We start from the raw sequence: 23497 nt of genomic DNA, 5'->3' as shown, positions 1-23497 counted from the left end.
TGAAAGGGCTTATAACTATAACATATATAATAGTCACTGCTAAGAGCAACTAAATAACGTTTAAATGCTGGGAGCCAGCTCTAGTTACCCAAGTACTGTCTGGTCAGCTGATCTTTGATACGATCTTTGATTATAAATCATACCATTTATGATTTCTTCTATAGGATGAGATTTTGTGTTCTCTTGAACATCTATTTTCCTAGCACACACTCCGTTAGGCTGTGGTAGAAAAGCAATGCTAGATAAGGTGTAAACACTCAGACAACCCTGTGCCCGCTCCAGAAGTTCTTCGTCATATCTCTGACGTTCTATTCTTACTGCGTCATGTTCCATCCGAACTGTCACTGCCGTTCCCCGCCCCTCGACGAGCGCCGACCAATCAGACTTCGAGTTTTCTAACCTGGTATCCGACGTTGTGCGCGTCCCCGATAGTTCACCATAGTCCTGCCCGCTCGGACCCGCCTGTATACTGTAGTTGAAGGACGGCGGGAACATGTCTTATATTGAGAGACTCGGAGTCTGTTTAATATAGTCTTGGCGATCATATATAGAGAGCGCAGTGTATTAGTATAGCTGACACGGCAAAGGAAGTCGTGAAGCTGCCATTTTATTATTCTATCTGAACCGTGCAGTGTCTTTCTGTGAACCCTTATTATAATAAAAATGCATATTATTACATAAACGTGCCTGTGCATACAGTGGGCGTCAGAAGTATGTGCAATAATACGCACATTATACCATGGGGGGTGTTGTGGGGTTTTATTCTCAAAGCCTTCCTTCAGCAAAAACATTTTTAGTCAAAAATGTTTATTCTGTGTAGAGTGGAGAATGGTTAGGACAGGATCCCCAAATGTTGTAAACTAAGGGCCAGGACACTGTCATTCAGACACTGGTCAATGGGTGTAAAAACAAATGCCCCATTATTGTCTGGGAACCAGAGTGCCCTATCATTTGTGTCAGTAGGAAGAATAGTGCCCCATCATTGGTGTCAGTGGGAACAGTGGTGTAACAATCACCATAGCGACCCAGGCGGCCGCTATGGAGCCCCTGATGCCGTGCGGGCCGACTGGGTCGCTATGGCATATCAGGCTGCTGGCTGTCACTGGCGGCTGTGAGGAGAAACACGCCACTATTCACATTTTCAGCGGCGCGTTCCTCCTCACAGCCGCTGCTGAGTCGGTGACAACCAGCAGCGTCGGAGGAGGTGGCTGGGCCTGTCGTTGGCAGCAATGGAGGAGTCGGGGCCCAGCGATCGAGGAGGCGGGTGTTAGCAATGGGGAGGCGGGCCCGGCGATCTAAGGTGGGGCCCAGTGATGGAGGAGGTGGGGCCCGCAAGCGATCGTGGAGGAGGAGGCGGACAGAGGATCGGGCAGGCAGGTAAGAGAGCTTGACCGCCCACCTGAGACCCTGCAGAGCCCACCATAGAGGGTCTATGGTGGGCTCTGCAGGGTCACCCTCAAGTGGGCTGTTTGGATTATCACGTGGACTTAACTAGAAATCACAGGGCCCCATACAAAATTTTGCCCTGTGATTTCTAGTTACGCCCCTGAGTGGGAGGAATAGTACCCCATCATTGGTGTCAGTGGGAGGAAATAGTACCTCATCATTGGTGTCAGTGGGAGGAATAGTGTTCCATCGTTGTGTCAGTGTAAGGAATTGTAGAAATGTCACCAGCACACCAATCCTTTTAAGATGCTCATTTGACGATGCTAAAGCCTGATGAAGGGACCCTGTGCGGTCCCGAAAGCGCTTGTTTGGTCATATGACAAAAAACTTCAATAAATTAAGCTTTTGCTATCTTAAAAGGATTGGTGTGCTGGTGACATTTCTACAATTTTGCTGACATTCGCGGAGCCATCATTGGTGTAAGTGAGATGAATAGTACCTCATCATTGGTGTCAGTGAGATGAAGAGTACCCCATCATTGGTGTCAGTGAGATGAATAGTACCCCATCATTGGTGTCAGTGGGAGGAATAGTGTCCCATCATTGGTGTCAGTGGGAGGAATAGTACCCCATCATTGGTGTCAGTGGGAGGAATAGTGTCCCATCATTGGTGTCAGTGGGAGGAATAGTACCCCATCATTGGTGTCAGTGGGAGGAATAGTGTCCCATCATTGGTGTCAGTGGGAGGAATAGTACCCCATCATTGGTGTCAGTGGGAGGAATAGTGTCCCATCATTGGTGTCAGTGGGAGGAATAGTACCCCATCATTGGTGTCAGTGGGAGGAATAGTGTCCCATCATTGGTGTCAGTGGGAGGAATAGTACCCCATCATTGGTGTCAGTGGGAGGAATAGTGTCCCATCATTGGTGTCAGTGGGAGGAATAGTACCCCATCATTGGTGTCAGTGGGAGGAATAGTGTCCCATCATTGGTGTCAGTGGGAGGAATAGTACCCCATCATTGGTGTCAGTGGGAGGAATAGTGTCCCATCATTGGTGTCAGTGGGAGGAATAGTACCCCATCATTGGTGTCAGTGGGAGGAATAGTGTCCCATCATTGGTGTCAGTGGGAGGAATAGTACCCCATCATTGGTGTCAGTGGGAGGAATAGTGTCCCATCATTGGTGTCAGTGGGAGGAATAGTACCCCATCATTGGTGTCAGTGGGAGGAATAGTGTCCCATCATTGGTGTCAGTGGGAGGAATAGTACCCCATCATTGGTGTCAGTGGGAGGAATAGTGTCCCATCATTGGTGTCAGTGGGAGGAATAGTACCCCATCATTGGTGTCAGTGGGAGGAATAGTGTCCCATCATTGGTGTCAGTGGGAGGAATAGTACCCCATCATTGGTGTCAGTGGGAGGAATAGTGTCCCATCATTGGTGTCAGTGGGAGGAATAGTACCCCATCATTGGTGTCAGTGGGAGGAATAGTGTCCCATCATTGGTGTCAGTGGGAGGAATAGTACCTCATCATTGGTGTCAGTGAGATGAATAGTACCCCATCATTGGTGTCAGTGAGGTGAATAGTACCCCATCATTGGTGTCAGTGGGAGAAATAGTTCCCCATCATTGGTGTCAGTGGGAGGAATAGTTCCCCATCATTGGTGTCAGTGAGATGAATAGTACCTCATTATTGGTGTCAGTGGGAGGAATAGTACCTTATCATTGCTGTCAGTGGGAGGAATAGTGCCCCGTCATTGGTGTCAGTGGGAGGAATAGTTCCTCATCATTGGTGTCAGTGGGAGGAATAGTTCCTCATCATTGGTGTCAGTGGGAGGAATAGTTCCTCATCATTGGTGTCAGTGGGAGGAATAGTTCCTCATCATTGGTGTCAGTGGGAGGAATAGTTCCTCATCATTGGTGTCAGTGGGAGGAATAGTTCCTCATCATTGGTGTCAGTGGGAGGAATAGTTCCTCATCATTGGTGTCAGTGGGAGGAATAGTTCCTCATCATTGGTGTCAGTGGGAGGAATAGTTCCTCATCATTGGTGTCAGTGGGAGGAATAGTTCCTCATCATTGGTGTCAGTGGGAGGAATAGTTCCTCATCATTGGTGTCAGTGGGAGGAATAGTTCCTCATCATTGGTGTCAGTGGGAGGAATAGTTCCTCATCATTGGTGTCAGTGGGAGGAATAGTTCCTCATCATTGGTGTCAGTGGGAGGAATAGTTCCTCATCATTGGTGTCAGTGGGAGGAATAGTTCCCCATCATTGGTGTCAGTGAGATGAATAGTACCTCATTATTGGTGTCAGTGGGAGGAATAGTACCTTATCATTGCTGTCAGTGGGAGGAATAGTGCCCCGTCATTGGTGTCAGTGGGAGGAATAGTTCCTCATCATTGGTGTCAGTGGGAAGAATAGTGCCCCCGTCATTGGTGTCAGTGGGAGGAATAGTTCCTCATCATTGGTGTCAGTGGGAGGAATAGTTCCTCATCTACCTGCTTTCTAATTCCGGTTTGCCAAGTTTAGTTCCGCTTTAATTTTTTTTCGTTCAGCCCGCGAGTTAAAGCAAAATAATTGATAGGTGTATGGCCAGCCTAAGATTTAACTCCTCAGTTTAGTGTCACTTGAAGGAGGTATACATATGGTTTAAAAAATAAACAAAAACGTGCACAGTTATAATAATTTAAGAATTTTAGTTTCATGCATAAGCCCAATCATGACAGTATAAAGAGCAATTCAATCTATAATGGAATTTATCATTACAGAGTAAAGCTGGACATTCACGTGCCAATTATTAGGCACTTTCAGCAAGGCTTTGTTTGCAAAGTGATTAAACCAGTTACCTCAAGCAGGTAGGAGTATATTACAGTTTCAATAGAAGTTGATGTCTTTAGGTTGTCTACATCCGTATGGTCAGTTCTTTCAATTGAAAGTGCTGCCCAGCATTAAAATGTTAATACATCACTATGCAGAATCCATAGGGGGTTATGTTGTCAACGAGTAGCTCAGCCTTGTCAAGACAAGAGGGGTGGGAGGTGATTATATGGACACCAAGATCCATCGCAGCAATGAGGCGTCCTAAGGTATCAAAAACTGCCCCCATTTAAACCACAACATAACATGTTCATTTTGAGTGGTGTTGCACTTTTTATTATTTTTTTTTAGATCTATTTTTTTTAATGCAGGTAAAAAAACGGATTAAGGCCTCATTCACACGATTAACGGCTGGCCCGTACAGATCCGTGCTGCGTGCACAGCCGTATCGAGCTGCTCCTGGGAAGGACAGGTGCTGCGTGTGATTACACGCAGCAGCCTGTACTTCTCTATGGGAGTACGCGGCGGTATGCCGCCCTACGCTCACGCGAACTACACGTCCGTGCGGGTGTCTGTACTGGCACGCTGACAGGATGGATCGTGTCTACGTCTGAGCAGGTGACATCCACACCCATACGGACGTGCAGGTCGGGGGAGAGTAGGGCGGAGTACCGGCGCGTACTCCCATAGAGGAGGACAGGCTGCTGCATACAAATCACACGCAGCACCTGTCCTTCCCGGGAGCGGCCCGATACAGCTATGCACGTAGCAAGGATCTGTACGGGCCGGCCGTTACTCGTGTGAATGAGGGCTAAAGGAAATATATACTGAGGGACATACATTCCCTATTATTGCTGATTTAAAAGTCTAATTTGTCTGGTTGCCATGCTGATTCTCTAACCAAGGAAAGCATGTTAGGTTGTCTAACATCACTTGCTGCATGCTTGTTCCAGACCAGTGACTCTGATAGTGTTGATGTCATAGACAGCCAGGTAACTAACATTTTCAGTAGAAGGTCTGTAACAGTAGCCAGTCAGATTTCTTTGCATGTGTTTCTCCCAGCAGCACTGGTCATCTCTTGCTTTGTAGAAGGTCATATTTAATTTCCTTTTCTGACTTTATTTTAAAAATGGCGACAAATAATGAGAGTGTAGACTCTTCCAATACAGTTTAAGAAATACCAGTAACCAGCTGTAGTCATTTAACAGCAACAACATTATTCTTACAAACATAATATAGATAATAAATGAAACTTTTTTAGACTTTATTGTTTTATGTAGTTATTGCATCTAATCAAATATGGCCCTTTAAAAATGTGTGCCTGGTCAGTCATCCACTTCATTTTCTCTCTCTTCAGTTAAACACTTGTGGTTCTCCATTACTCGTGTACACTGTTAGATTTCCTCTGGCATCTTGATCCTTTTCTATTGCTTCAAACAAAGACTTGAAGTTACCCGCTCCAAAGCCCTGAAATAGAAATAACTATCATTTCTGTTTCTTTCTGAAATGCATTTATGTAGCGGTGTTTTAAGTCATGCTATGTGAATGGGAACATGTATCAAATATAAAATTGGTGTTATCCCAATTTGGCTGCAAAAGTGGAAATACAATTTAAAACAGCAGGGAGAACTCTGTGATTGGCAGAGAGGCAGGTCACATGTCTTTGACAGGTCACATAACCAGGCTTTCCTCCCAGCTTTTTTTATTTGACTCCATTCATTTTAATAGCAGTAAGCGAAGTCAGCAGGGTGCTAAGCACATTTGTAAAGCGTGCTGATGTGCTTTTATAAATGTGTGCATTTTTTTTCTTAAAGTGGCAGTATTACTGTGATAAAGTCATACCTCTGTTTTAAAAAAATGAACACCTTAGTGTGTGTCGTCCCTCATGAGAAAAGTTAATTATTTTTGAAATTCTTGTTTTATTTTACACAGATTATTACACTTTTATATGCTCCTCTCTTTATCTTTCTCCTCTTCTATGTTATAGATTAGATGCCTTGCATGTTATGCATCCAGACTGATAACTCTGTCCTTTATAAGGGTCCCCATACACAATCTGACTGTACAATCTCTGTACAAGCAACTTTAGATTTACCAAAACTATGTAATATGAGGACCTACTCATCTACCCAATCAATTTTTATCCAATTTATATTATATAGTGCAGGGGTGCCCATTAGGTAGATCGCGATCTACCAGTAGATCGCAAAGCGAACACTGGTAGATCTCAATCGGCTCACTGACCTGTGCCCTGTCCTCCCGCAGTGCTCGTGCGGCTAAATGTATTAATCGCCGCAGACGGGAAGAAGAGAGGAGACTTGGGAAGCTGCTGCAGTGGAGGTAAGAAAAGACAGACAGGAGAGAGACAGCAGAGAAAGTGAAAAGAGACAGCAGAGAGAAAGAAGAGACAGCAGATAGAAACAGGGGAGAGAGAGAGGAGAGAGCGCGAGGAGAGAGGGCCGGTTCACACAACAAAGTCTGCGTTCCAGAGTGTTCGGCTTCTAGAACGCATTAAAACGCAAGCCGGCTGGCTCCCTGCGTTCAGGGGCGGGAGGGGGCGTGGCGGTGCATTGAAGTCAATGGCACCACAGCCACGCCCCCGCTCTCAGTGTGATCACCCGCACCCGGAACGCAGGCACATTCATGCCTGCGTTCCAGTCCAGCGCGATCTGCAAAGATGCAGCATTTTTGCAGATTGCACTGGACCGGAACACAGGCACTAATGTGCCTGCATTCCTGGTGCGGCGATTGCACTGGGGGCGTGGCTGCGGTGCCATTGACTTCAATGCACTGCCATGCCCCCTCCTGCCCCTGAATGCAGATGTTTTTTCATTGGTAGATCTCATTGAGCTCGTTATTTGAAAAGTTGATCTCCAGACGAAAAATTGTGGGCGCCCCTGATATGGATGAATGTGTTATTTTGAGCATACCTGTCCTCACAATGAGCATACCTGTCCTCACAAGGATAGCACACTTCCACAAGGATAGTATTTCTTCAATAAGCTTCATTTGTTTGATCTGGGAGTTTGGGACTTTAATAATACTTTAAGCCTTCTGTGCTCTACATTTTATCCATCATTGGTATTGCAGGGGTGTGGAAATTTTTGAAAAGCTACTTGTACAGATGTTCTCCGCTCTGCTCCCCGCTCTCCATCCTGAAGGCATTTACTGTGGTCTGGGGTCCCCCAGAAAAGCAGGGGACCCCGAAAACCACCCCGCACAGGGAGGCGACAGACAAACAGGCTGATTACAAGTGATCTGAGAGGCTGTGCAGGGCTAAATGTAGAAAAAAAAACGCCTGCCTGGTGCCGGAACTGCATGTCCCGGGCGTCCGGCAATAGGAGCTCCAAACCCCTGTATTTACAACTTAGATTGCCCTGGGTTTTGGGGCTATGAGGACGTCACAGAAGATCGCTGAGGCACCTCTCGGTGTCCATTGTACCATCACGCTGGCATCTAACTGCACATTGACTGTAGGTACACTTTTAAACTAGAAGTGATAACTCAGACTCCCTCTACGACACCCTGATAAGCAGAAGTGTGTTCTTGTATCTTTCTTAGTTTGTGTTCCTGTGCACACTTATAACTTTCAAAAGTAATGTCTCATATAACTCACGTAATGATTGTATCTCTGTATAACTTCTATGAAGAGAGTAGGCCTGTCCTGCATTGGCTTGGAGAAGATTTGAAGAAGGTAGCCCTTGTCATCATAATCAACCAATATTCTGAGCTCCTGTAAGTAAGATATAAACAACATGGATCAAACTGGAAAAGTGTATCATTTATATTACCTGCGCGTAAATCAATAATATTACCTGTAGCAAACTAATATCTTCCTTCACTGTGATCTTGGCAGTTTTTAGGTTTTTTCTCAGATCATCAAAATAGGTATCAGGAGCAGAAAGAAATTCTACGCCACGAGATTTCAAATGATTCACCTGCAGGAATATGAATGTATTTGGTTGTAGAACTATGACATCTGATAAACAGTGAAGTAAATGAATTGGTTAAATTATTCGCAGGCAAGATGGCATTAAAGGCTGTATGATGACTGCACCTGTGCAATTATTCCGTCATTACGCAACTTTTCTTTTGTCCTTCTGGCCTGCAGTATCAATGTTAGTAATGATTGTCAAGATTTGTAAAATGACCATATGCTTTACAAACCAGACTGGTTGCTACCAATTACAGGTCAGGTTTGGTGGCTCAAATAACCTGTGTTAAGAGTATACTTTATGACAGAGGTATGAAATCCAAATTTACAAAGGGGCCATGCTGAGAGATGTGAAACAATAAGGGGCCGGACATACAGAAGAATTTTTTTTTTAGCCATGCTGCTTCCCACGGTAGAAAGCTCGGGCCCGCTAATCATTATATGACAGTCCTGGTGTCCTGTGTGTGAGGGCACTACAAGTGTCAGCAGTCCCTGTCCATTAAATGGACAGGGACTGCTGACACTTGCAGTGCCCCCACACACAGTCAGTCCTGGATACACACAGCGCGACTTACCTGAGCAGTGCTCTCACACACAGTCAGTCCCGGATACACACAGCGCGACTTACCTGAGCAGTGCCCCCACACACAGTCAGTCCTGGATACACACAGCGCGACTTAACTGAGCAGTGCCCCCACACACAGTCAGTCCTGAATACACACAGCGCGACTTACCTGAGCAGTGCCCCCACACACAGTCAGTCCTGGATACACACAGCGAGACTTACCTGAGCAGTGCTCTCACACACAGTCAGTCCCGGATCCACGCAGTGAGACTTACCGGAGCCGCCGAGACCAGAGGCAGAGGTGATGAGGAATGTTTGGATAAGGAGAAACCTGCGGCCCAAGAGGTAGGTGCAGGCGAGGAGAAACGTGCGGCTGAGGAGGGAGGTGTGAGGTCCTCAGAGGGTGGCCAGCTAAATTGCTAAAAAAAAATATTTCTGACAGAGCGCAGGCTAGAAAAAAAAAAAGGAACCCGGCTTGCTGTGGTACAAAGCTCGGGACTGGTGGGTCTTGTAATTGACATATGTGGCGGGCCGTTCCTGGGCCTTGTAATTGACATACAGTATGTGCTTTACGCAGTGTGTGGATGGCAATTTATTGTTTGTTAGTTACAAATGATGCGGCTGATCAGGTGAGCAGTCATCTAGGGTTTCCCGAGTGGGAAAATTAGTGCTTACAATCACTTTGGTAAAGCTGCATGAATTTACAGCAGTGTGTGGCCTTGCTGGCATTTTGTTGAAGGAACTAGTCCAATAAACCTCAGACGAACATTAACTGCAGCCAACAGTAACTGTGTGAGTATTCTGACAGCAGTGTACCCGCCGCTGTCAGAATGCAATTGCCTGGTGGTGGTGGGGAGGGGGGATTCCCCCAGCCATGCTAAACAGCGTCTTTTCGGCCCCGGGCGCTGAATGACTAAAGCCGTTCAGCCAGTCAGTGTATGGCCAGCTGAAGACCAAAGAAATGTAAACAAACACTGAGTGCGTAAAACAGAGAACATGTAACCCCACCAAAAGTGACTGTTATGTAAATACTCTCTGCACCCCTTTATAATATATTCATTGCATACAAATAAATATATTCGAACGAACAACATGAAATATGCAATGGAACCTATACAATATGCAGTACCCCCCACATGAAATGCTCCATAATTGATTAAAACCACTAACAGTCTAACACACTCACATGCCCCTCACATGTCATCAGCACCAATCCCCAAGTATGCAAAATGGTTAGCACTACATAGGGTACACGTGTAGAACCCTAAAATGGCCTAGTGTTGGTGGGGTTTCAATGAACTTGGTATGCCTATTTGTTTAACTATCTCTGTCTAAGCAGGAGCTGCTTGTTCCTATTACCTAATACCACTTGTAAAAAAAGAGAGCAGGACTTTCCATTGGAATTCTCCCATTAGATGGGTTGGAGAAGATGGAGAGACTTGTATGTGATTGCGTAGCAAAGTAATCAATGTCACATTTTAACTTCCATTCTTTCTCGGAGACACATGTCCATCTATGGCTGGTGGCAGAGCCGTAGCTAGCTCCTTTTGCGCCCGAGGCAAGAACAGAAAATTGTGCCCCCCAACAGATGTGTGCGGTATGAGACATCATGCACCCCGCCTCCAGGATGGCGGCACACATGCGCCGAATGCGCCGGTGGCCAAATCCAGAATGGCATAAGCATGTATTTTGTTTGACAAATCTAATGACACATTTTTAGTTTCCGTTCATTTCATACGAAACACATTTTTGTCTTTGCACATGTCTAGTAATATGTGTTATTTATTTATTATTATGTTACTGTCGGGGGGCTTCAGGGAAATATTGGGGGTCTAAACAGACCGGTGATATTTCCCTTTTGAAATAGAAAAAGAGATTGAGGACAGAGTCCTCTGCCCATATAGGTGGGGGAGAGCAGCGGGGATCCGAGGAGAAGCTGGAGCCTGTGCTGCTCCTCTTCTCCCTGCTGTGTGTTGGCCGCCTGGTGCCCCTGTTGCCAATGGCGCCCTGTACTCGCCATGACAACAGGGGTGAGGGGCACAGCCAGGCCGGCACTGGCTGGGACCCCCTCTCAGCTGCGTCTGAGGCGAGTGCCTCACTCGCCCCATGGTAGCTACAGCCCTGGCTGGTGGTATCACAGATATTTGAATACATTAAGGGGAATCTATCAAAACTAGAGCAGACAAAATCTGAAGCAGCAGTGCATGGCAACCAATCAGCTTCTCTCTTTCATTTTCATATCTTAACTGAACAAACTCGAGAGAAGCTGATTGGTTGCCATGGGCAACTGCTACCGATTTTGCCTGCCCCAATTTTGATGAATTCCCAGCATTTTGTTTTTGTTTTCAAGGCTTTCACACCAATCACTGACTAGGTCAGGTTAGCTTGTGCTGCTTTTGGCAGATTATACTACAGTTAATGATTAAAATTGTCCTGCAAAATAAAGTTTGCAATTTACTTTATTCTGCTTTTCCCTAACTTGTGTAAAGAACCATAGACATAAGAAATACACTAAGTTATTTTTGGTGCTAGAATGGTTATGTGCCATGCAAGTTTAATTTTAATTCCTTCATAATAACTTATAGCAAGAGGAGACTTAAAAATATACAGCAGACAAGTTTCAAAACATATACAGGTATTCATGCACGGACTCGCATATATAAACACACCACCCTCTTAGCCAAACAGCACAGAGATCAAAGCCTTAGTCACCGGAGGACTTGCCCCTCCCGCGGTTGCCTATTCTTTTATACCTATCTGTCTGCATTACTCACTGCTTTGATAATGTCGGAAGTATTCAGAGCAATGTGCTGTACACCAGCACCACCATAGTAGTCCACGTACTCCTGAAAAAAATTCAAGACAGGAAAAGAGTCAGCCTTTTAAACTATATAAGTTCTGCTTTTAGCATCTGCTTATTTAACTAGTGCATGTAGACAAAGGGAAATCAAAGCTGGACTTCAGTTTGTGAAAGCTTAGGTGGGAAAAGTAAAAAGTTAAAATAAGGTCATTTGATTAATTGTCGCTAAACATAGATTTCACTAGTTGATTAAATGAGAGCTAGATATTAGGCCTGGACTGGCAACTTGGAACTTTGCTAAAACCTCTTCCTTGTCTGTGGGTCAGCTTGGCTTCCTGTTGTCTGCTGTTTTAGTAAATCAGCCCTGTATAATTAAAATAAGGTGTGGCTACATAAAATATCAGTTGGTGAGTACATAAAACATATAGATGCTTTTCTAAATTCTCTATAGCCACTGTAAATATTACACCACCTTTATTGTCCATTGTTTCATTCTAAAAGCTTGTCTATATACAATACTTTTTTCGTATTGAATATAATAGGGGAGGGTTATAAAGTATAACAAAAGGCAAAGATTTTTCACTCTCTAAATGTTCAGTTAACCAGTGTTAGTGAAGGTAAATCCAAAATTCGTAGTTGCTACCAGAGCAGGAATAGTGGGAAATTCTTCCAATAGGGCACTTGCTCCTGTGACAACTGTCAGAGAGAGGACTTTCCTCATATTGGAAAGATATCCTCTCACATCCTGTTGAATCTACAGGACAGGAAGGAAATGGAAATCTCTATAATGAGGCACAGGTGGCAACAAAACCTGACAGCATTTTTAACCTTCCGTCTATGCAAAATGAAAAAAAAGGTTTTGGCTTTAGATATACTTTAAAGAAAACTGATTTATTTAACCTGTGCCCCAAAAAGACAGGCAAAAGGTGTAGGACTTGTCATCAGTATGTTCTAAAGCAGTGGTTCTCAACCTGTGTAACCTCAGGACCCACATTTGCCCTTGGTCATTAAGTCGTGACCCAAGTCTGCAATGTCTGCACTGCAATGGAACACACAGCATTAGGGTACCGCGCGTTCCGGTGCAGGCGTACGAACTGTGGGTGGTAGGTGCATTTGGGGTTCAGATGAATGGCAACGCAACACATCTCCCACACCAGAATTCATGGAAGGTGCGATTGCTTGGTACAGTGCGTTAACTGCATTGCACTAGTATGAACGGGCCCTCAAAAACACTGACATACATAAACAACCACAGACACAATCTCACAGACACATACACACTCTAAAAAAGTTTTTTTTTTTTTTTTAGGTCCACCCAGTCTCCTTACCTTATGAGAACTGGAGTGGATCCTCAGCCTGGGGTCCAGCGTGGGCTGCTGTGCTGTGATGGAGCTCCCTCCATATGTGCATTGCATGTACAGCTCCCTTGCGCGCCCTGTAAAGGTGCTGGGAGCCAGAATGTGATGTCACTTCAGTCTAGGCACCTCTATAGGACACATGAGGGGTCTGAAAGCAATGCACATATGGATGGAGCTCCCTCGAGGCCATAGCCCCATCCAATCCCACCGCAAGCTGGCACTGGGTGCTGGGCAGAATAGTTTGAATGGCTGCTTGGCACAAGAACTGACAGTTCTGCGGTAGGGGGAGGCAGAGGAGCCTCTTACTTAGAAAAGTGGAAGGCATGCGGCGACCCACTGAACACAGAGCCACGACCCACCAGTTGAGAACCAAGGTTCTAAAGGCTCCCCACTGCTGATTTTTTTCCCCCTAATACTGACTTACTGTGACTTTGTGTTCTGCACTGTGTCTCTGTGTGGAGGAGCCATTATGGTAGAGGCAGGGCTTTGCTTCCTCATGTCGGATCCTCCCACAAGGAGAACAGTGATCAGTACTGTAGTGACATCACCAAATTTCACTACAATTCTCCTGAACCTAGCAGTCAGAGGCAGCAGTGCCTTACACTGCAAATATACAGCTAGGAGGCCGAAGGTGCTTAGGCACCCTGACATACTGCTATTTTGCAGGTGAAATTCAAAACAAAAAAGGTACACTTAGGGTAGTGCTTAGGCACAATTAAAGGAGAACTATTGGGAGAGTAAAATATACTCTTCCCAATAGTTTGAGCTAGTGTGTGACAGTGCAGCTGTCACACATCGGTTTTATACCTCTCATTGGAGGGACAGACAGGAAGGGGCAGGCACAGCTAGTCCTGGCTCTAGAGTGGCAGTTCAATTTTGGGCATGGTCATTTTTTGCGATTTTGCGGGTGCGCGCAATTTTAAAGCATGAGATGTTTGGTGTCTATTTATCCGACGTGACCCCGCTTTTAATATATTACACCAAAAATATGGGTGATAAATGGGTGTGTTTACTGGGGGTGTGGCCACTGAGGGGTGTGGTCACAGGGGCGCTGTAAAGCTTTCTCGCACAGGGCGCCTAAAGGCCTAAGGCCGGCCCTGATGGCTCCTGACAATATTGTCGGGATCTTTCCTGGCTGCAACGTGGCTCTGCGCTGTCAGCATATAATGGGCTTTATGCCTGCTATATGCTGACTTTGGGTCACAGGAGTACATTAGTAAATCTACTCCTGTGATCTAAAAGAGAACTAAAACCATAAAAGTTTGGCTATAGTTCTCTTTTAACACTTCTAGATCTTCCTTTTACACAGCTTTAATCAGCTTTCTGAGCTCATTCCCACTGGCCAACTCTCCATGAACATAAACATGACAATGACCACAACTAACCGTTTTTTTATTCTGACTAAGTGACAATAACATACCCATGGCAACAGCTGCCTGCTTTATGCTCCCCATTTTCTCTCCTCTGCATTCAGTTAAATATACATGCTTAGACAACCAGGGCATGTAGGTTAAGGGGACTGATGCCCAGTAGACATGCTTGCACTCTTACGGCCCTTGCTTGCTATGGCCACCATTGGCTTTCAGTGGTGTCTTTGTATGCCTGTGTTCAGGTAAAGTATCTAAAGCCAAAACTTTTTAAATTTTAGATCAAATATGAATTAGATAAAACTCTCACAGGGTTATTCACAAAAGGGTGAAGAGTTTGGAGAAGGCAGGAGAAGTGAACAATCTAGGAAAACAAAGCTGAATTCTCTAATTCAGCTCACTTTCCAGTTCATCTATTTTGTCCTAGATTGTTCACTTCTGCCTTCTCCAAACTCTTCACCCTTTTGTGAATAACCCTATCAGTTTTTTCTGTCTGTGTCCTGTTGTAGAGATTTTCTTTTACTTCCTACTCTGAGAACAACAAAGGAAGCGAGGACAAATGCCCCCAAAGTAAGGGGAAATCCCCTTATAGATAGTTGTCCACATTTAAAGATTTCCCCTACAAAAGTTAGGATTTTCAATCACTTTGCTGTGGCTTCAGCATAGATAAAAAGGGGTAATCTCCTTAATGGGAATATAGACAGCAGTAAAAACCTTATAGTAGTTTTAACCCTTACACACAAATGTTTAACAGGTTACGTTCTGAATATAACAATTTTTATACAATTGGTACCTGGATCTAGCACTCAATTGAAGGGGAAAAGATTATTGTGGTTCAATGTTTTGGACCATCGCAGAGTCCCTCCCTCACAGTGATCTCAGTGGGTCACCTTGAGGAAGGTAATATGCAAGGCGAGAAACATTAGTTAGATTTGACCAGTGTGACATGATATAAATAAAACCATAATAGTCTTCAGTTGAGTGCTGGCGACTCTTTTTCTTCTACTGCTGTCCGCTGCTGTCTTTAAGAGCACCATCATGTTACACTGATCACAACGCCTCATGTAACTGTATTACTTCATGGTACCTGGATCTGTGACTTTTTCTTCCCAGGTGCTGGCTCATTTATTGGCATTTTTATGGTCTCCTCATAATTTGTTACCACAATTGAGCGTAACGCACTGTATTCGGTATGAACCTGTTTGTCATCTACAGACCAGAATCTATGAAATAGCAAGCAATTTTGATACCTAGAAAATCGTAAAATAAAAAGATTTACCTTTTTTTTTTTAAATTATCAACATTGATAACAGAGCAATGTAGAAGAGCTGGAAAATATTTCATTGCACTTAACATAGGTAAATAAAAGAAACCTAAAATCTATCCTTATACTGAATTGCTACATTCCAGCTGATCAGTTTCATAATGACCATTACTAATGTAGAGTGTTAATGTGTAGTTTTCACACTGTTCAATTTGCAGCAGGAGGCAGTTGTTAGCTTTTTGATGGCAGTTCCCTTAAAATATTGTTTTTGTGATATGTTTAGAGAAAAAGATTACGATAGTGATTATGTATTGTATAAAATGTTATTTCCTTTAGCATGTGAACTGTCTCACTTGGTAGCTTCACAATCTGATTAATGAATCAAAAGGTTAGTGCGGTCGACAATCGATTTCAACCACAGGGACGGGGAAATAGAAATATTTTTTTTTTGTTTCTTATCTGAACGAACAACGTTCTAACCGTAGATGTAAATTCCGCTCGGGAAAAATAGCACCTATTGTAAAGTACATATCTTTTAAACTGACGCTAAACTCAGGAGTTAAATCTTGTAAATACATTCAAATACCTTAACTATTAATAAATAAGTATCTTATTTGTGTATCACTCAGCTGTGGGTCCTCAAATCATCTCTGAATTGGTGCTGACACTGTCCTTCCTTCTGAAGGGTGGCTACTTTTGTTCCCCATGGTCCCTGTGTGTGTTGTAAAGTAGCCTCTACTCTAAGCTCACTCCTGTGATGGACTATAGTCGCAATACAAATCAGTAAACTAAACATGAGATTGTAGTCCATCACAGGAGTGAGCTTAGAGTAGAGGCTACTTTACAACACACACAGGGACCATGGGGAACAAAAGTAGCCACCCTCCAGAAGGAAGGGCAGTGTTAGCACCAATTTAGAGATGATTTGAGGATCTACAGCTGAGTGATACACAAATTAGATACATTTTTGATAATAGTTAAGGTACCTAAATGCATTTTGAAGGTTTAATTACCGAGTTTAGTGTCACTTTAAACAATTATGTATGGTATAGAAATGTATAAAAGAACAATGCAAACATTTCTGTATAATACATGTATACCTGGATGTATAAGTAACATTCTAGTATATTTTAATACATGCTGTATGTCTACTACAACCTCCCAGGCTGATAAATGTTATATAAAAATATACTTCTAAATAAACTTTGCTTTGCATTATTTTTTCATTGATAAAAAAAATCTGTATAATACATCGGAGCTTCCATTCAAGTAGCATGTCTTCGAACAAAATTGGCTCAGTGATCATCTGACAAGATTTAATGCTGATGAATGATTTTTCAGAATTTTGAACAAAACTTTGAACAAAATTCTAGCCATGTATGGCCAGCTTTAGAAACCACTGTGTCCTAAAATGGCCAATGAGTGAGCTAGGTGTACATAAAACACAGTTCTCTGCATACAGTGTAATGGTCCAAGGGAAACAATTTTACCTCCCCAAAATGGAGGGCCTCATGTACCAGAATGCCAGTACCATAATCCTTTGTTACTTTCCTGCAGACTTCAATATGATTCAGATGTAAGGGCCTTGCGCAGACACCCCCAGTACTGACCTCATCTTGGAAAAACAGTAGAGATCATTCAAAATACACATGACTCTTTTTCTGACAGTGGCCAGGCCGATGTTGTCTGTAAACCCCGCATTTTGGGGTGGACTCTTGCCATAAAGTATACTGTACATAGCCTACTTGCACATTATGGCACACTTACCCTCCAGTGTGCCCTGCTCCAGTAATGTGATATCTGAAATCAATGTGCTGCTACTGAGATGGTGCTTAACAAGTAAGTATTTTTCTTAGTTTAAAGGATTAAACTGCCCATGTAGCTCTATGATAATAACGTGCCCTTGTGACTCTGGTAATGCAGACAATAAGTCCAGTATATCTCTCAGTTTATTTATGATCCCTCTCTGCTGAGTTATAGTAGTTAGGGAATGTTGTGAAACTTTTGTAATAAGAGACAAATTAAATCACATTAATGTAACAAGCCAGGATTAGTTATTAGATTGGACAACTCACTCTGACTACATCATTTCAAACCATTTGATCCTTTAGGATGCTTACAATATTCAATCATAATTACTATTAATATGGTATTAACTCCGCTCAGTATTTGCTTACCAGTCCACCACGGGAACCATAGCATCATCAGGTTGATTTCCAACAATGTGATCAATAAATTTAAGACAACCTGATGGCCTGTGGAAGAGAAGGGCGGGTAAATATTGTTGCATTTTCAGTATCTATTTTTGTTACATGCGTATTATATAACAAAATACACAGTAATGACCCATGTTAATTTACTGTTGGATGATTTCTATATTTCTTTTAAAAGACAGCATTTCTTCACTCTTTAAAAACAGTTTTACTTTTGCTGCTGCTGAAGTAACTCAGCAGCAATAACATTATAGCTATAGCAGCCAGAAGTCTGTTTAGATTTTCACTCTTGGCTGTCGGCTATGTAGTAGAAGTAATCCCGTTGCATGTGAATGAAGGTTCTGCACCTTCGCTGGGTGTCAGGATGGAGAGTGGCGCTGATCTCCTATCTGTAGTGTGAACCCCGAAGCGCTCAGCCTTGGGGTTCACACTATCTTTGGAGGTGCAGTACGTTAGGATGTCTCCTTAAACAGAACTTGTCACCTCCATTATACAATCACAAAGGGGGTTAGCAATACTTTTAAGTTAAAAAAAGGAAAAAGTTTAAAATGTTATCTTGATTTGTATTGTAATTGTAATATCTTCCTTATATTGTAAAGCCCTGTGCAAACTGTTGGCGCTATATACATCCTGTATAATAATAATAATAAAAGCCCCCACCTCCACATACACACACATACAAATTCAAACTCACACATCAAGTGCACATGCCTAGGAAAATGATTGCACCACACAGGTTAGGTATTGTTATGCATGCCAGAGTGCGAGCAATAATTCTAAAGCTGTAAAAACTTTTAAAGCACCACCTATGGATACCATAGTTTATTGCCATTTTACAGTTGTGTACATTTATGAGTCTTGACATATTTACTTTTATGTGTCTTGGTATTTATTTACTCAACACAACCTCATCTTTTATATTTGACCTAATAAATTGGGTATTATTTTGTGTTTGGGTGCACACCGAGGGTCCCAAGTTCAAATCTTGGTTAGGACACTATCTGCAAGGAGTTTGAATGTTCTCCCTGTGCTTGCATGGGTTTCCTCCCACACTGCAAAAACATGGTAGATGGTTAATTGGCTCCTGTGTAAATTGTCCCTGTATATTTGTATGTGAGATAGGGACCTTAGATTGTAAGCTCCTTCACAGACAGTAGTGCAATTATGGTGTAACATAAACAATGGCCACCATTTTATGCTACAGGGTCTCTGATTTTAGAAAATATAGAATGGGTTATTCACAAAAGGGTGAAGGGTTTGGAGAAGGCAGGAGAAGTGAACAATCTAGGACAACATAGCTGAACTGGAAAGTGAGCTGAATTGGAGAAGTTTTCCAAATCAGCTATTTTGGGCTCTTCTCCTGCCTTCTCCAAACTCTTCACCCTTTTGTGAATAACCACCATAATGTTTTGGGGGTTGTTAAATAACCTTCAAAGCCTAATTATGTGCATTTAAAAAAAAATGTGTGCAAACATAAAAAAAAAAAAGGCCCGGGCAGTTAAAGGGTTAAGCAAACTGAACTCTGATTTGTCACTATGGATTGCTGCAATTAGCATTTGGGTATTCTGTGCTCTGCTTTATTGAATGGGTTTGCATTATATTTTAAATGCATCACTAGATTAACATTATTTGGAAATGCATCAAAGACTTTTGATAGAAATTGTTAAAACCATATTACTGAAAATCGTACTAGGTTATAAAATATGTATATTGCCAGAATAGTATTCTTTGGATACATTTTAAATTTGGACTCCAGGCAAAGAGCTACATATAAAGGAAAATATATATCTGAACCTCATTAAAACAGATAAATCCACATATTATATACATATACAGGAGCTGTTTTACCTGCCAAAGGATTTGTGTTTCTATCCATCCATATCTGGGATTTACACAGCCCCCTTGTACAGCACAGCCTGGTGGTGTCACCATTTAAAGTTAGGAAATACAGTGGTATCCTCTCTCCATCCCCAGACCTCTGACTGGGCATCAAAAGAGCAGCAGCAGACCGATGAGGTCATCACTCTGCTCTCACCTCCCATCAACTTGTTCCTTGTCAACATATTTGCATGTTCCCAGTCCTGCCCCCAGCCCCCCAATCTGAGTGCTACTATATAGGAGTTTGCAAGAGGCTGATACCAAGTAAAACTCAGGTACTTACACTGCTTGCATTTAAACAATGCATTTAATAATAAATAGAACAAGCCAATAGAGACATTCGTTTTTGTCTCCATTGGCTCAGAATGAACACTTTGGCTCTGCAAAATGTTTATAAATAGACCCCTTAGTGCTTTCTCTTGTACAGGCCCGCAGGCTGAAGGAGAAAAAAACCGCTCCATTTCCCCATCCACACGAACAGCTGGATATACATGGTTAGAATGTCGTATGAAAAATGTGATAATGCCATCATAGACATTTAATATGATTCTAACAATCGAATTTGGAAATGAATGGAGTTTCCCGAATAAAAAACACATTCACTGTTAGAAATATTTTACATCTCGCTGCTGATATGTTTTGGCACTGCAGTCGATAACGTTGATATTTCTGAACAAAATTTTAGTTGTGTATACCAGCTTAAACAGCGTGAATGAGGCAATCTTCCCCGTCAGGCTAATGTATTGTGCTAGCCACCACCTGCAGCTGTCAGAATACCCTGATATTGACTGCAGCTGATCAGCTGTATTCGTTGTTCGGATGATAACTTTTAGCCTAGATTCTTCCACAAAAGTTAGGACAGACAGTGTTCACATCTAGTTTACATATGAGATCTGCCATCATAGTACATACAGGGGTAATTATGGTAAATGATAACCTGCCTAGCCACCCCCCTTGCATTCTAAAGGAAAAACATACAGAAGACAACTTTTCTTTTAGAACCAAGCATGTATTGAGCAAGCAGCAGGTTTGAAAAGTACAGTATGTGAATGAGAGCATGTAACAAATATAAAATAGGCATTATCCCAATTTGGCTGCAAAAGTGGAAATACACTTTAAGGCTTGTGTTCTTCATCCCGACATAGCTGTAATGCACTGGGGTGCCCCGGGGGCAATAAAACACCTGGTTGTCTGTATCAATGTGCTCTGAGAACGCTATCTCGCACTTCAGGTATTGCTGAATTGAAACACTGTTATCTTTCTTGAAGGGTTGGAGGATGCATGATCACGGTTGGCTTGCTTTTGGCCTTACTCTTTCTGGCTGCCAGCACTTTCACAAACTTCCTCACATTTGCCTTGCTATCCCTTTACTCCTGACTTCTTCTCAGCCTTTCCCTTATCGGACTGTCAGATTGAAGTCCCACCCACCGTGACCAGATGACGTTCGTGCGCGGAGCCGCGCTCAGGAGGCCCTCGACGGTCTGCTCGAGGTCCTGCCTGGCGGATTCTTTACCTGCAGCACGCAGGACCAAAGGAGGAGAATCGATAACCCGCCTGCCGGACTCAAATGATCTTCTGTTCCCCGCCTGATTTAGTTATCACAGAGCACAGTGCACAGAGCCGGAGGATCACCTGCAATAGTAATGTATGTGCATACATTAGACCTCATACCTGCACACACACAGGCCCCCACAAATGCACTGCAATATCTTGATCCACAAATAGCTTTGAATTTAATCCTGCCCTAATATATATATATATTTGTGGACTGTGCACTTGCATGGGTCTGCATGCATGCCTTTGGCCTGATTCATACAGCGTACAGTCAGGCTGTACAGATCCGTGCGGCGTGCACAGCCGTAGCAGGCTGCTCCTTGGAGGGACAGGTGCTGCGTGTGATTGTATGCAGCAGCCTGTCCTTCCCTATGGGAGGACGCGTCCATACGCTGTCATACGCTCACCCGAGCTGCACATACGTGCTGGTGTCCGTGCTTGTCCATCCTGTTTGCGTGCAAGTACGGATACCCACACCGGCACGTATGTTCAGCTCGGGTGAATGAACGTACGGCCGTGTCCTCCCATAGAGAAGAACAGGCTGCTGCGTACAATCACACGCAGCACCTATCTCTCCCGGGAATGGCCCTATATGGCCGTTGCCCCACGGATCTGTACGGCCCGACTACGCTGTGTGAATGAGGCCTTATACTTAAAGGAGAACTATGGGGTCAGTGTTTTTCCCCATAGTTCTCCTAAGGGTCATGGGAGGACACAAACTAGCGTCCTCCCATGCTCCCATACTGAGACCGCCGCAGCCGGGACGGATCCTGACACTGCTGTCGAGATCCACCCAGCTGTGTGATTGACAGCTGGCTCTGCCTATCTAGAGGCAGAGCCAGCTGTACCCGCCCCCTCCCCCGTCCGTTCTCCCAGTCAGCGCTGGAGGATCGGACAGGGGAGGGGGGAATCCCTGCAGGGAGCCGTGAGTGACAGTCACGGCTCTCTGCAGGGACAGGATCGAGAAGTGAGCGAGCAACGGTATGTGTTTGCTCACTTCTTGATCTATTGAGCCGACGTGTGACAGTTTCATTGTCACACGTCGGCTCGAACTATGAGGCTGAGTGATAGTTCCCCTTTAAGTCTTGGTCCATCTTGGTAGGGGAGACTGCTGCTACAATACTGTTTTGTTCTTGTTTTATTTATTGGTGCTGGCCTGAGTTCTGCTGTGCGTTGGTGCTGGTCTGAGGTCTGCTGTGCATTGGTGCTGGTCTGCGTTCTGCCATTTATTGGTGCTGGTCTGAGGTCTGCTGTGCATTGGTGCTGGTCTGTGTTCGGCCATTTATTGGTGCTGGTCTGAGGTCTGCTGTGCATTGGTGCTGGTCTGAGTTCTACTTTTTCCATCTATGGTCAGATGGAAAAAGTGCAACAGATTCCTCCATCTACGCTAAACTGTGTGAATGGAGGAGTCGCCCACTGGGCCAAGCTTCAGTATCTTGCTAGTCGGCCCCGCTGCCTAAACAATCTGATTGGATGCAGGCATTGTTCAGGTGTTTTGAGAGCTAGCTGGGCCCGCTAGGAAGATACTGAAGCTTGGCCCATCAGTCAGCGCTGGAGGATCGGACAGGGGAGGGGGGAATCCCTGCAGGGAGCCGTGAGTGACAGTCACGGCTCTCTGCAGGGACAGGATCGAGAAGTGAGCGAGCAACGGTATGTGTTTGCTCACTTCTTGATCTATTGAGCCGACGTGTGACAGTTTCATTGTCACACGTCGGCTCGAACTATGAGGCTGAGTGATAGTTCCCCTTTAAGTCTTGGTCCATCTTGGTAGGGGAGACTGCTGCTACAATACTGTTTTGTTCTTGTTTTATTTATTGGTGCTGGCCTGAGTTCTGCTGTGCGTTGGTGCTGGTCTGAGGTCTGCTGTGCATTGGTGCTGGTCTGCGTTCTGCCATTTATTGGTGCTGGTCTGAGGTCTGCTGTGCATTGGTGCTGGTCTGTGTTCGGCCATTTATTGGTGCTGGTCTGAGGTCTGCTGTGCATTGGTGCTGGTCTGAGTTCTACTTTTTCCATCTATGGTCAGATGGAAAAAGTGCAACAGATTCCTCCATCTACGCTAAACTGTGTGAATGGAGGAGTCGCCCACTGGGCCAAGCTTCAGTATCTTGCTAGTCGGCCCCGCTGCCTAAACAATCTGATTGGATGCAGGCATTGTTCAGGTGTTTTGAGAGCTAGCTGGGCCCGCTAGGAAGATACTGAAGCTTGGCCCAGCGGGAGATTCCTCCATCCACACAGTTTAGTGTAGACGGAGGAATCTGTGGAACTTTTTCCATCTGACCCTAGAAAATCTGCAGATAATCTATAGGCTTATGGCCAGCTTTAGGCCTCATGCACAGTGCAAAGATGTGGCTAGAGATTCCTGTGGC

General features: G+C 44.1%; 1 protein-coding gene across 1 annotated transcript in view; it reads right to left on the bottom strand.

The window, feature by feature from the left end:
- Positions 1 to 5548: 5548 nt before the first annotated feature.
- The window catches only part of LOC108789435 (4-hydroxyphenylpyruvate dioxygenase), a 37611-nt gene continuing 19662 nt past the window's right edge, over positions 5549 to 23497 (bottom strand). The window contains exons 8-13 of the mRNA XM_018559459.1: positions 17664 to 17741; positions 15310 to 15472; positions 11472 to 11543; positions 8014 to 8136; positions 7815 to 7931; positions 5549 to 5665 (exon numbers count right to left, since the gene is read on the bottom strand). Of these exons, the coding sequence (XP_018414961.1) occupies positions 5552 to 5665; positions 7815 to 7931; positions 8014 to 8136; positions 11472 to 11543; positions 15310 to 15472; positions 17664 to 17741 (667 nt within the window). The 3' untranslated portion in view covers positions 5549 to 5551. The remainder of the gene's footprint in view (positions 5666 to 7814; positions 7932 to 8013; positions 8137 to 11471; positions 11544 to 15309; positions 15473 to 17663; positions 17742 to 23497) is intronic.

This window comes from Nanorana parkeri, unplaced genomic scaffold, assembly GCF_000935625.1.
Source record: "Nanorana parkeri isolate BGI_ZX_2015 unplaced genomic scaffold, ASM93562v1 scaffold397, whole genome shotgun sequence".
Classification (NCBI taxonomy): Eukaryota; Metazoa; Chordata; class Amphibia; order Anura; family Dicroglossidae; genus Nanorana; species Nanorana parkeri.
This window is presented reverse-complemented; position numbering and strand designations above follow the sequence as displayed.